The 13,299-nt window shown below is 38.4% G+C and overlaps 1 protein-coding gene across 1 annotated transcript in view; it reads right to left on the reverse strand.

The window, feature by feature from the left end:
• Positions 1-13,299, reverse strand: part of frem2b (FRAS1 related extracellular matrix 2b) — a 50,207-nt gene that overhangs the window by 23,749 nt on the left and 13,159 nt on the right. The window contains exon 3 of the mRNA XM_026376123.1: positions 2,182-2,328. Coding sequence (XP_026231908.1) covers positions 2,182-2,328 — 147 coding nt within the window. The remainder of the gene's footprint in view (positions 1-2,181; positions 2,329-13,299) is intronic.

A 13,299-nucleotide genomic window follows, 5' to 3' on the forward strand; every position in this document is an offset into this window, starting at 1 on the left:
TTCAAGAAAATCTCCATTCTGTTCTTTGATGAAAATAAAAGTGAGCTTTGATATGCAAGTACAGACATGAGCTGAGATAAAATGGCCGTGCTCAATGGAGCTTGAAAAGTAAACAGTCTTCAAAGAGTACGTAGCTAGGAGAGGAGAAGTATGATTCGCCCCTAATTCCATCGCCTTCGGTCTGGATTGGATGGTCCTGATCACGGCAGTCGCTGAGGCTTTGAGGTAGATGGGTTCACTATGGCCTCCAAACTGATGCCACCTAGTCTACTCCTCTGATCAGTGTTCACTCAGGTCGGGCTGGGCAAGAAAAAAACATTCTCAGTCCTCATGAGACGACGCTGGCTTGAAATCAGTCACTGCCTCATCGTAACACTGGAGCAGATGGGGGCTTGAATTGTCAGGCTGCTCTTGTTACAGCTGATTAATCAAATGGTTTGCATTTTGCTCTCCTATTTTATTTTTTACAATGAGAGATCTCACCCTGCTGAGAGAGGGCAATAGCTGTTTTATTCTGCCTCAGATTAATTATATTTTAGGTAGCATGTTTCTAACTAAAACCAAACTTTATGATTAAAGTCTGAGATTTCATTCTTCGGCTGAGAAAGGGCAGAAATAAAAAAGCAAATGGTTTGACACTGGTATAAATAGATATCAGTGTAATAGCACAATGATAACAGTTTTTTAGTTTGGTCTACAAAAATATTCTATATAATATATCTCTGAGGTTTAATAAAAGAAAAAGAAGAATAGAACAAAACAGAACAAAGCGGTGTATGATGAGACAATTGCTGCCTGAGGATGTAAACATGTACTCGCTTACTGAACTGACAACATAAAAGGTTTCACCACTTATGCCTTTAGAATGAGAAACGTTAGTACTTATTGTACTTTGAGGGTATTGTCAAAACGAAATGGTTCTGACTTGGAAAAAATATTTCAAAATTACTCCTTTGTGTGCTTTCGATCCCCAGTATGGAGAGGTGCATCATCGTCAGTCAAAAGAAATCTGCAAGGAGCAAAACTGTGAAGCAAACAACAGTAATTGTGGACATTATGAAAATGCAAGCTGTGTATCCTCTGAGCACTTAATACTGAGGTCATCCAAAGTTTAAATAAGCACTTCTTTAATATATAATGCGACTATTAATAAAACAGTAGTGATGCACCAGAAAATGAAAACAAGGGATAATTATTTGATTGTTTGTCCAACGTATTCTACAAGACGCATACATTTGTTGTTTAATATTAATTTGCACTGGTTTCTCAGTGCAGTCATCATATATATATTAAAAGATGCTTTGTATTTTCAGTTTCAGCTTATAAACATGAATTATAAAATAGATGTGTATTCTTAGTTTTTATTTTTCTGTCTGTCTATAACCTACTTTATGATAATTTCACTGAAATACATACAAATATCATGTGCATTGTAAACTTTCATTTCACGCCGGAGAAATGTTTCATTATTTCAAATCCTGCGGCATACAGAGATACAGATAGCAAGTCATCCCATGGGATTTGACCTTTAACATCAGGTCATTTTATCTGTATAGAATAAATGGCAGCACTAAAATAGGCCATTTGCTGCAGTAGTAAGAATTCCTTCCACTCATAAACACTTACAGCAGCTAGTTTTTTTTTTTTTTTAACAGTGTTTAACCGTTATTGTTCGTTTAGTTCCGGACAGTAAATTGACTTGACTAACAGTTGGAGTGGCGCCTTTCTATGTCCAGAAACTCTGGGTGACCTTTCTCATGTGTACGTGTTGTCTCTGTTATTGTGTGACTGGAAAGTAAATAATGCCCTGAAGAGAAAGGTGAAAGGTCATAACTTGTGTGACCCACAGGGCGTCTGCACCAACACTGGAATGGTCTTAAAACATTTTAAAGTGTGTACATGTATTTAGTTGTGTCTGTGTGCTGTTGTGTACTAATACGCTGTACAATGGCATTTTAGGTTTCAGTAAATAGAAAAATGTTCTTCTCGTATTTCTCTTTTATTTTCTAGAATCTATTTTCATGTTATATAAATAATAATTATAGTATAGTTAATAATACATCTATAATTCAATAAATAAAAACATTGCATGCTCACATCTATTTCTACTAACATTTAATAATAACTACAGATCACCACTGATGGAATTATTAATAGTAGTGATTTGCATTGTCTACTTACTAACAAATGAAGTCTCCCCCAGGTAGCCCCGACGTCTCAGCACCACCTCCAGGAACTTAACATCTTCATCCACCACATAGTGCTCCTTCTCTAAAGAGATCCAAGCCCAGTTCAGTCGAAACTGTTGGTTCCTTAGTTTGTTGCCTCCTGGAAACGAAAACAATGAAGAATTCATCATACAGACAATTAGAACAAAATGTCTTAATCATTTAACAATGTTGTTGCAAACTGTTTTTATCCCAAGGCACAGGAATGATCAGTTTTTCTTATTAGAATGATTTCTCCGATAATTTTTACACTTGACTTTGAAACTCCTACACAGCACAGTGGGAGGTATAAGGGATGCACAACCCTTCTGCAAAAGGAATAGGGTTTGTACTATCTAATTGCTTCGTTTCTAATTAAGATGTTTCCTGTCTGAACTGGTTCATTTTATCCTTGCCTTTTGAAGTTGGATTCAAAGGCCAATGCAGTACTGGAGGGTATCAATGTCTTGATTTGCCCATGAAGACTCAAAGCAGAGCCACATACACAGGCATCAAACAAACATGAATACACAAATCTGGACAATAAAGTCTGCATCACATACACAAAAAACAAAAAAACAAGTAGGTAATGTAAGTGAGTTGATGTCTGCATGTCTAGACTACTGAAAAGTACTCTAAATAATAATTTACTGGTTACTAAAAAATCAGGATGCATCCACCAGAGTGCACATAAGGAGAAGCTGCTGGCTGTTAACAGCTGAGGATGGTGAGATCCACTAAACATCTGGTAGTCCTGAAAGTGATGGAATAAAAGTCAAATTGCCGGGAGGCTGCAGGGACATTGTGCAGAGGTTTTAAAGCTTTGTGTAAGGCACAACTAAGAGCCACTACTCTGCCCCACCCCAGTTGTTATGGTCAGTAAATCTGTCACGTCCGGCCATCCACTCCACTGTGTCAATTTCCTTCAACGACCTATACACATTTACCCGGGTGTTTTACTACGTGTCAGGGTGTGTGCATTGACCAGTGTGTGTGTGAGTAAGAGTGTGTGTGTGTGTGTGCACATGTTCTCTACACCTGTTCCTTAGTGGGTTTTTTTTTTTTCCTTTATCTAATAGAGTACATATTTTGTCACACAGAGTAAAAGTGGGTCTTAATACCCCTGACATCACAGTTTTCTGACAATATGTTGACTTAACTGGGACAAAAGGACAGTATTACACACAAGGACAAGCGTGTGCACAATGTTATTTTTTCTCTCCACCTCATTCAAAACTAACAACTCATTCAAATAATTTAGTACAAAAAGTGTGTTAATCCATAATTAACACATGACTTTGATGTGTTCTACGAAACAGTATAGTTGCTATTTGCTATTCCCTAATTTATCTTTGCAGTTCTGTTTACCAGCACTAATGGGTTTAATGAAAAATGCTGGAAAGAAGAAGAAAACAAAAGGCAGATGCTGGTGTTCCTTCAGCTTGCAGATCCACATCAGAGCAAACTACAGACAGACTTGATGATGTCGACACCCAGCTGGAACTGGGACAAAGCAATGTGGAAACAGTGAAGTGAGACTTGAATCTGATCGTCTCTGATGAACGCAGAATCTCTTTGCGTTTAAAAATAGGTATTGTTTGACATCAGAGGCGCCAGTTTGATATAAGTGTGCACAACAATGTTAATGAGTTTCTGACCTTATTATGAATAAAAGAATAGTTTCCTTCAGAGCTCATATTGAAAGAACAATGGGTGTAAATGCTTCCTTTAAAGATGTAATCTGGCATTATGGAATTAAGTTTTTAAGTTTGTAATGTTATAGTCATATAATCAAAAACTCTATCTGATAGTAGATATATTTCTTTGTGTCTGTCAGCCTACTATGCACAACCCAGTTCTTCTGCTTATTCCAACTAGGCAGCTACTACTAATGGTAATGTAAACTACCTCAGATGTGAAGTATTTTGTGTATGTGCCGATATTTGCATTACATGACATGAACATTACCATAAGGCACAAAAACTTAATAAATCTGCACAGTGGGAAAAGTTGAGATAATGTTGCCAAGAAAAAAAAAAAAACATTTTGGCACAAATCAGCAAAAGCTTGGCTCAAGTACAACTGCTAATAGAGACGGTTTCAAAACGTGGTATTATATGAGAATGTCTCGAGTAATACTCTTATTAATTCGTACATTCTTGAGGTGCACAGCAGTGTAGGATTTTTGCTTCCTGTGTGTTCCACGTCAGTCTTCTGGAGACAGGAGACCTCTGTATGACAGGACCTCCCTACTCCATTTGGATTAAAGCCAGCAGCACGGCACGCATGCCACCGGTAAACACTCCATGTGTGATCTCTGAGTCAAGAAGAAGCCTGTCTCCCACTGAGGTAATGGAAACAGAGAAGGTCTTGGCTATTCATCTGACTTCCCACACTGGCACAGGCCTTGTCAAAGCTATAACATGGCTAAGATACATGATCTCAGGCATAAATCTAGAAAATGAATAAAATAGATTATATGCATCAGCTCTCTATATTCAGACAGAGATTTTCCATTATACTTCATTGGTAGAATTTTTGCTAAGGAGATCATACATTTCATAACCATTAAATGTATTTTGCATAATTACTTAGACTACATTAAAGAAACAGCCTACACATTAAGTAAGCCTCAAAGAGGCTGCTCTTCTTTTCAATATGAATCACATTAAACACCTGTTCGCCTTCAGCAGTATTCACAAACATAAACTGACTCTTTCAATTATTTATTTTTTATATCTCTTGGGAGATACATCCCAAAGTGATGCTTTCAAACTTCCAAAAAAATAATTTATGTTCACGGTTTATACAGTATATATAGTTCCACCATGACTGTGCAAATATTGAGTTTAGGAGGTTTTTAAGTCCCGGTAATGCTGAGGTGTAGCCTTCAGGGAGCTGAGGAGTGGAGGTGCTCGTTTCCAGAGAACCACTGCACTCCTCCAGATTTCCTTCTAATTAAGATAAGCAGGGGTTTGAGTAAGTCCACTTCAAAGAGGCCCCAAGGAAAACACAAGAGTTAATCTTTAACCGGGATTCGCAGCTCCGAGACAGAATTTAGTGAAGAATATCGGTGTCTTTTATGTTTAGATCTTTGCACTGCTGTGCAGTTCAGAGCAGAAACGAGCAGTGAATCCACCACATACGCAGCTCATAACATGCTATGGACTTAATTTTAGACTGTACCTAATATTCATATCCTCATCAAAATTGATATATAATAGAAATCCTGCCCACTCCACTGTCTTCTTAATTAATTCACTAAATTAAGTGTAAGTTTCTATCTTGTTTAACATGTTAGCATTTGAGCCATAAGCACCTCTAAATAACAGTGAGAGACAGCCTTTATAGTTTTAACCACTTAAACATAACCAGTTTTGCACATGAACCTTTTGACAGGGACCCTTGAATAGCTCACGTAGCTGAACAAACCCAACTTCTGGCTAATGTGCATGTGTGATGAGGGACAGAAACCTTTTGAGAGAGGCCAAAGAATGTGAGAGGCTGCACTGTGCCAACTTAGTGCCCCTGTCTCCTCTCTGCTTACATGTTGCAGACAGCCCTTATTTGGCCACCGTTAAGCATCGTGGGGCCACGATGCCCCATGGACCCTTGTCTGTTCATTCAGCCACACAGGCAGACAGGCAGGCGGCCCTTTGCCCACAAAGCTCGTACCACACTGATTAGGCAGGATAAATTGGGACCAGTCAGTGAATCCTGTTCAATAGACACAATACATCTAAAAATACTTAATGATCCCATACTGCAAACGAAGTTTGCATGCACTGTCTTCAAACTGTCATCGACTGCAGCGTTAAAATGTCACGCAACATACTACAGGGATGGGTGAACAATATCGCACTGGATCAGTGTGTGATTCACAAGAAATCTCTCAGTGTGGTCTTATGAAAACACACCTGGAAGACAAAGTCATGGGAGCTCATCATTTTACAATGTTTTCATTTAACACTAAAACTACAACCTCTTCTTAGTATGACAGACGTTAAAACAGACTGGAGGCTGACCAGTTTTAGGACCAACAGTGTACTTTAAGTGATGGCAGTTTGAGGAACTAGCTCAAGCTTACAAACACATTTTAACTCTGCTCTGTTTTAATGGGAAAACATTTAATGTTAGAGAAATGCGGGAAGATATGACGTTTTTAAAGTGACAGTATCTGCAAAATACTACAAACAGTAATAATGTCCCATATGCAGCAACACGACTTTTAAATATAAATGTGAAAATACTCTCAAAATTAATTTGTTTACATGCATCCAAATATTTAATAATGTGGATAATAAAATGGCTTTATGCACCTGCACTGGGACTTTCGTTTTTTTCTAAGGCTGGTTTAAGCACCCTATTAAATCAGCTTCACTCATAATAATTACACATTTCATCAAAACCCCTAATTCTTTATCAAACAGTTATTATTTTTCTTCAGCAAGCAGCTGAAAGTCATGATTTACTACAATAACCACATCTTTTCGGTTCTTACACCTAAACAGTACTGTCAAATGATGGTGATAAGTGCTAGGCGGTATACTGGTGTGTCTTCCACATTGTAATATGAACATTGCAGTAGATGGTGGGTGTTTTGGGCTTCAGACGTTTAATTTAGTTCATTTTAATTATTTTTAATAAGGTAGGAGGATTGCCTCTGAGACACTTAAATGTCAGTTTCACAAAGAACTCTGAGGCAGATGGCCAGCTGACTTAACATTTAAGCTAAGTTTGGAGGAATCAATATTTAATTCTGTTTCAAGGTTTCCTGTTTTTTGATGGAGAGTAAACATATTTTATCATTAGAACTAACACTGACTCTACAAAATGAGCTGTGTTTAAGTTCCATGATGTTTCAGACCATACCAACATACTTTTCACCCCTCCAATTAAGGGAAAAGGGATATGATAATCCTGTTGAGAGAAAGAAAGCATGGCAGAGCAGAGAGAGTGAGCGATACGGTCTAATCACTCTAAGCCCTGCATCAGCTGTAACGAGTAGGGAGCTAGGCATGGCTTGAAAGATTTAGAACTGTTATGATTTTACAGACTCTAAACCCTTTCCCACCAGCAAAGCCTTTCAGTGACGGGGTCTGCCATAAATTTGGCCACTCTGCTGGGTTCACTTGGGCTACTGTCCCCTTGCTGTCCACTATGACACACTGGCAACGTTTGAGAGGCCTGAAAGAAAGGCCAAAGGCGCCTCTGAACAAAAGTGCTGGGTCAGAGAGCCATGCAAGGCTTAAAGCAAGCAAGGCTTTGCTCCCAGCAGGAAAAGTTCTTTGAGATTAACATCTAAACCCAAGCTACAGAGGTGATTTAACTCTCAGTGCTCCTTCCAGATTTGAAGCACAATGGCTAAAATTACCTTTGTCCTAAATTTTCAATGACGTAATTAAACTTGTTAAAGGTATTTAAGTGTTTAGAAATGTAATAACATAGAGGCAGAGGTTTGCTTATTACACTTCTTGTTCATTGCTATGGGAATACAGAGTAGTTTGTCTTTTTATTGATATTCAATTTGAACACATTTTCACATGTAGGCTTTTTAAATCATATTTTCACACATTTACAGATGTAGAAACAAATAACATGTGCTGTTATATTACTTCCTTAGTTTGGCTTTATGCAGAGAAAACCTTACATTACGATTGACAAACTGCTACATGAACTGTACTGCATCAATAAATAATGATGATGGTTGGATGAGCACAGAATGTGAATAGCAGGGACATATTTTTGAAAAGGCGGCACCATGCAATATCCCCAGACAGCCATTCAAGGTAAAGCACTTACTTTAGTTTATGATTTAACTGTGCCTTCACTGAGTCAGAAAATCAGACTTTAAAGTTGTGCTCCACACTGTGATTGACAGTAAGAAACCTTTTAAGCAAAGCAGAAACCTCCATCATCATACAATTTCTGTTTTTGATTCCAAATTGCAGCGTAGGGCTGTTGTGGAAACAACTGTGTGACTTGCTTCTTAGGTCACGAAGTAGAAACCACTCGGCTGTGAGGAAAAAGGCAGCGAGGAATTCTCCGAGCTCTAATTTCAAATGGGGCTCCTCTTTTCATGGTCCAGGAGAGAAATGTGGCAAAGGAAATACTGTACAATGTGTTTGTAGGGAAAGGTCACTCCTGTCCTGGGTGTCTGATTCACACTCCATGTCCTCACACACAAATGACGTCATTTGTTATTTGCTACAGAAAACACACACAAAACCGATATGGGAGCATTTTGACTGGAGAGGTTCAATATTTTAAAAGTTATTGAGGAACGCTCAAAAACATTGCTAGGTTAAAGTATGAATGAACGTGTACAGCAAAATAACTCAATACAGCTCTATGGTATTTGCTGGGGTCAATATTTTCCTGTCTAGAAATCCCTTGCATTACAAATGCGCATAATCCCATTAGTCTCGCCTGGAAGTATTAGTTGAAACTGAATTTTTCAAACATCTTAAGGGTTAGCAAGCGGCCAACTCTTGATGCACAACTCTGTCGAAGATCTACTCTGTCATGGGCTGCTGATTTCCACCCAAAGGCACAGGGTGTTTTGCCAAGCACTCAAGGTCAGGGTTTATCCCAGATCATGGCAAATTCATTAGTGCTGAAAAACAGACTTGGGTGGGCACAAGTCATTCTAGGGTATTTGTAGTTTTTTCTAGTATTTGTAGTTTTTACTTCTTCTTTTTTAAAGGTATGAATTATTAACAAGATCATGACTTGTATAAGAATAATAATGCTGCAGCTACTTACTTACATTCAGACTCTATGAGACCTTTTGCTGTGTGATCTGAAGGATGATGAGTATTGCATCTGAAAACTACAAAGATTCTCTTGTATCACCGCATGGGTGAGTAAATAAATTAATTAGCACCCCTGAGCTTCAGAAACCTAATCCAAAAAGGTATAAAGTGGTTGCTAAGGGCTTCCCTTGTTTCAATTGTGTAGGTGAGGTCAGACAAATTATTCCTTTACTGCCCTTGAATGGCATTCCTGTCTGTCAAAGAGGATGTCGCCTCAAGTGTCTTAATTAGTCAGCCACACGGTTTAGAGAGCAAAAGCCTGAACCCTCAATAGCAGGAGAAATAGCAACAAAAGGCTGAATTAGCAGCTGCAGGGCTTTCATTGGCATTCAAGATGTAAAGGTCATTGTGGATTTAAAATTAAGAGTTTTTCACTCATTGCAAATCAATTATGTACAGTATGAACGCCCTGGCAGCTACGAGGCCAGTTACTGAAGTAGCTTTTGCAAATCTTCCATCACTAACTGAAAAAGATAGAGCTGAAGATGGATAAAGGCAAACCTGCAAAGAGCATTTGCTGTGATGTAGGCAATGAATATGACCTGATTACACATAACTCCATTCTGAATGTTGTGAAAGAATAACATGTTAAACTCATTTTAGATTTATTTTGAAAAAGTGTTATGTCAAACAATTGATGAGACAACATCTCCTAAAAATACTAAGCTGTAATAGTGAGTAAGGTTTTGTAGAGAATGCTGTTACAACCAGATTATTTCTATTATTGATAGAGAGGATATATATTCATAAAAAATGTAAGTCCCAAATGCATGAAAATGTCAATACAATGTTCTTTGTTTGTTATTGTTTATTTGTTTCACCATCCAGTTTCTGTTTTTTCCTTGTTATGTTTTGTAGCACTTGGTTAAAGTTAGAAAAAATCGTGGTCTAGTTCAATAAGAAAAAACTTCAGACACAACTGTGTTAAAAAACACAACCCTTCCCCTAACCATACCCATAAGTGCCTAAACCAAAGCACACACTGGACTCTAGAGGCAAACTCAGGTTTGTATTGTACCAGTGTGCCCGACCACCTCCTTGCAGCTCTGTTGTTGTTATTAAAAGCAACACTTCAATCACTGAAAAAGTATGTTGTATTGGAACATAATACAGCAAGCGATTATGTTCCCTACAAAAATGTAATTGTGGTTGCAGGATTGTATAGAGATAAAGATCTGTCTCCATCCCAGGAGGCAAAAGCCTTACACTGTTATAAATGCATGTGTTTAAAGCACCTCAACTCTCCAGTTCGGCTGGTGACTGAATAGAAAAGAAAGGAGTAGTGAAATAACACTAAGGGGATACAAGGGGAAGTGTGAAAATGTAAGAGAAAACAAAGCAACATAAGGATGCTGCATGAAGGGACTCGACAATGGGAGGGGGATGTGCTTTTTCTTGACCCCTGAATGCACAATGTTTGCTCTTTTGTCAGACCGGATAATGGTGGACTGTTTGCTGAAAGCAGCAGTGTGAGGCCATAGAATATAAAACCCAATCCCAGTCCCACAAACTCATGAGGTCCATACTAATAGAGCCTGCTGTTTGTTGAGGCTGTTCTTAGGGCCTCCACCGGTTTTATTTATAAGAACATGTTTCAGCTGCATTACACAGTTGTTCCTTGCAAATCCTCACATGTAGAAAGGCTTTTTCCTGAGAAGAAAAAACTCCCTGAAAAGCTGAAATGGTAATTCCTAAAATGACTCTTGGTCTTTTGTTTATGACTGGTGAAGAGGAGCCTTCAAGTAGAACTGTGAAAACCTGCACATGTAAGATAAGCGTGCTAGTCTGCATTCATGTAAAGAGCGGAGAAAATGTCTGCGGATTTAGAGTTATTGTCTTCTTCTTGTAATACCGGACTGAAGATTAGTCTGTGCAGCGAAACAAACCTTGGGTTGAAAAATATGTACAGGTATTATAAGAACATTACTTCTAAGGATACTTGCAAATTTAACTTACACTGAAACTGCAAATAGTTATTGAATCATTGCAAACACAACTAGTGGATGTCTTTGCTAAATAATGTGAACACTACATATTGTCATCAACATGGCACATGCAATGAAATATTATTTTACATAATATTACAGTCATAATAACTGTTCTAAAAATTGTTTTGATGTTTGCAAGACACACTTTTGAGTACAAAACTAATTTCATGCAACCAACAAGGTTGGAAATCATGACAGCACTTAGGTCAGCTTGTGAGCACCACTGCTGTAGGTGATGGAGACAACTATCGATGCCAATGAGGATATTTCCCAAACAAACACACATCTGTCAAAAACTCTGACCTAAAGAAACCTACTCTGCTTTACACTGCTCACTGTGTCAGGGCTACCATCACAGACTATTGTACTCAACACTCAAAGATGCACAGCTCGGTGCACTAACACCTGGACTTGCATGGAATAAAGTCGTAGGATGTCATCAATTCTATTTCACAGACACTGAAAACTATAAGATCATAAGTACAAAAGCTAAATGTTAAATGGGATAAACATAAGAAGGATGCAGAAGTTGCCTTGTTGCCTACAGCTCTACCTGTGACATTTTAACTCACTGAATGCCCTTTAAAAATTATCAACTGTCTTCAAGTTAAGGTGCAAATTACCTCAGTTACCTGACTATCCCAACGGGCTCACAAGGCACCAGTAGCACTAAATGTTTTCTCCCTGTAATCAAACCAGTGTACTGAATAAACAGTTTTCATATATAACTAACTGAGCAGTGATAACCTTTAAAGACTTTCAGCAAAGTTTTGTGATCATTTTAATAGCTTCAGCCAATTACTTGGGGATTAAGGGCCTAGATGTAAACACTGTATCAGATTGCCCAGTTGACTAGATCTGTAGATCTGTATCCTGTGGCCTTTCTTTGTTTCCCTCATCCCATTTGTTTGCTAATATGTAACTCCAAACCCATGTCCTGGAAAACCAAGATAAGCCCAGGCATCGTGTAATTAATCTGAGGTAACAAGACTTTCCTCGGTATTCGTCTTGGAACATTTCCTCGATTGACACGCTTTGATTTTTATGCTTCCTAAAGTTATATGGACCGAAACAGAACAACTGTAAAACTCACATGTACGTTAAACACCATTTTGCACGCATATATAATTACATATAGTATTACACAGAAAAATACTTGGAATTAGTCACTGAAAATCTGCTTGGAATTGGAAGCACAACAGAGGCTGTTTTAGTTAGATATTAGCTGCTACAGCTCTATAAAAAGGGAGCAGATAATGATTCACATGGCGTCATCTACATATAACACAAAATATGACTTGCTTTACTAGTAACTTGATGTTTTAAAGACTGCAAGCAGAAACTGTCTCTTTTTAGCCCCCTTTTAAAAGTTGACTTTTCAGAGATGTACTGCAGATGCTGGAAGGGTACATGAAGTAAAAGACAAAAATATTCCCTGACTTAAATAACCACGCAGTTTGGAGCTGTCTTGTATTTTTAGAAATGTAGAGAAGTGGGATACACACCTCACACATAAGCCAGCACCACACTTTCTGTTTACATCTAAATCAAGCCTACAGCGAAATCAAAAAGATTTAGCCAACTGTAGGTTGTGTACCTACAGGGAACAAGTACTATACAGTATTTGAGCCTTCACAACTTGTCAACGCAGGTGGTGTTTAGAGAGTGAACTGCACATCAGCACTTTCATGCACCGCTACAGGCGACAGGAAGCAGCTTGACGCCTTGCCCCCATCAATACTGGGACCAGCAGAACACTCCCAGTTTTCATCTCCTCAGACTGTTCTTCCCTCCCATTTCTCAACTAGATGACTTCTCATATCCTGCCTATCAGGCTCCACTTACGGAGAAAAGCTGTTGGTGGAGGTGAGGGTGAAAGGGAGGCTGATCCACGCACAGAATCCTCAAAAGGTTTCATCACCACCTTTATGAGATAAGAGCCCTGTTACTCTCAAGACACACTCCTACCATGTTCACAGGGAGTGTATAAAATCAAAAGCTTCTCAAGAGAGTTCGCTTCAAACGGCGTAGCATTTTCAATTTCCCTCTACTATATGTATTTTCTTGGCGTTTTGAAATGCTGATGATATGAAAATGAAAGGAGCTGGCGTTTTTCCTGTCCTACATCATAGCACTCTAATCAAAAGAGACAACAGCTTGAAATCAAAGACAAAGGAGTTATCAATTAAACTGTAGTTGAAGCTTAGCATCTTAATGCAACATTTTAGCATCGCCAGCTTTATATCTGATTATGGGATCAGGCAGCTGACCCCAAGATGGACAGATTGT

The sequence above is a fragment of the Anabas testudineus genome, chromosome 13 (assembly GCF_900324465.2).
Source record: "Anabas testudineus chromosome 13, fAnaTes1.2, whole genome shotgun sequence".
NCBI lineage: Eukaryota > Metazoa > Chordata > Actinopteri > Anabantiformes > Anabantidae > Anabas > Anabas testudineus.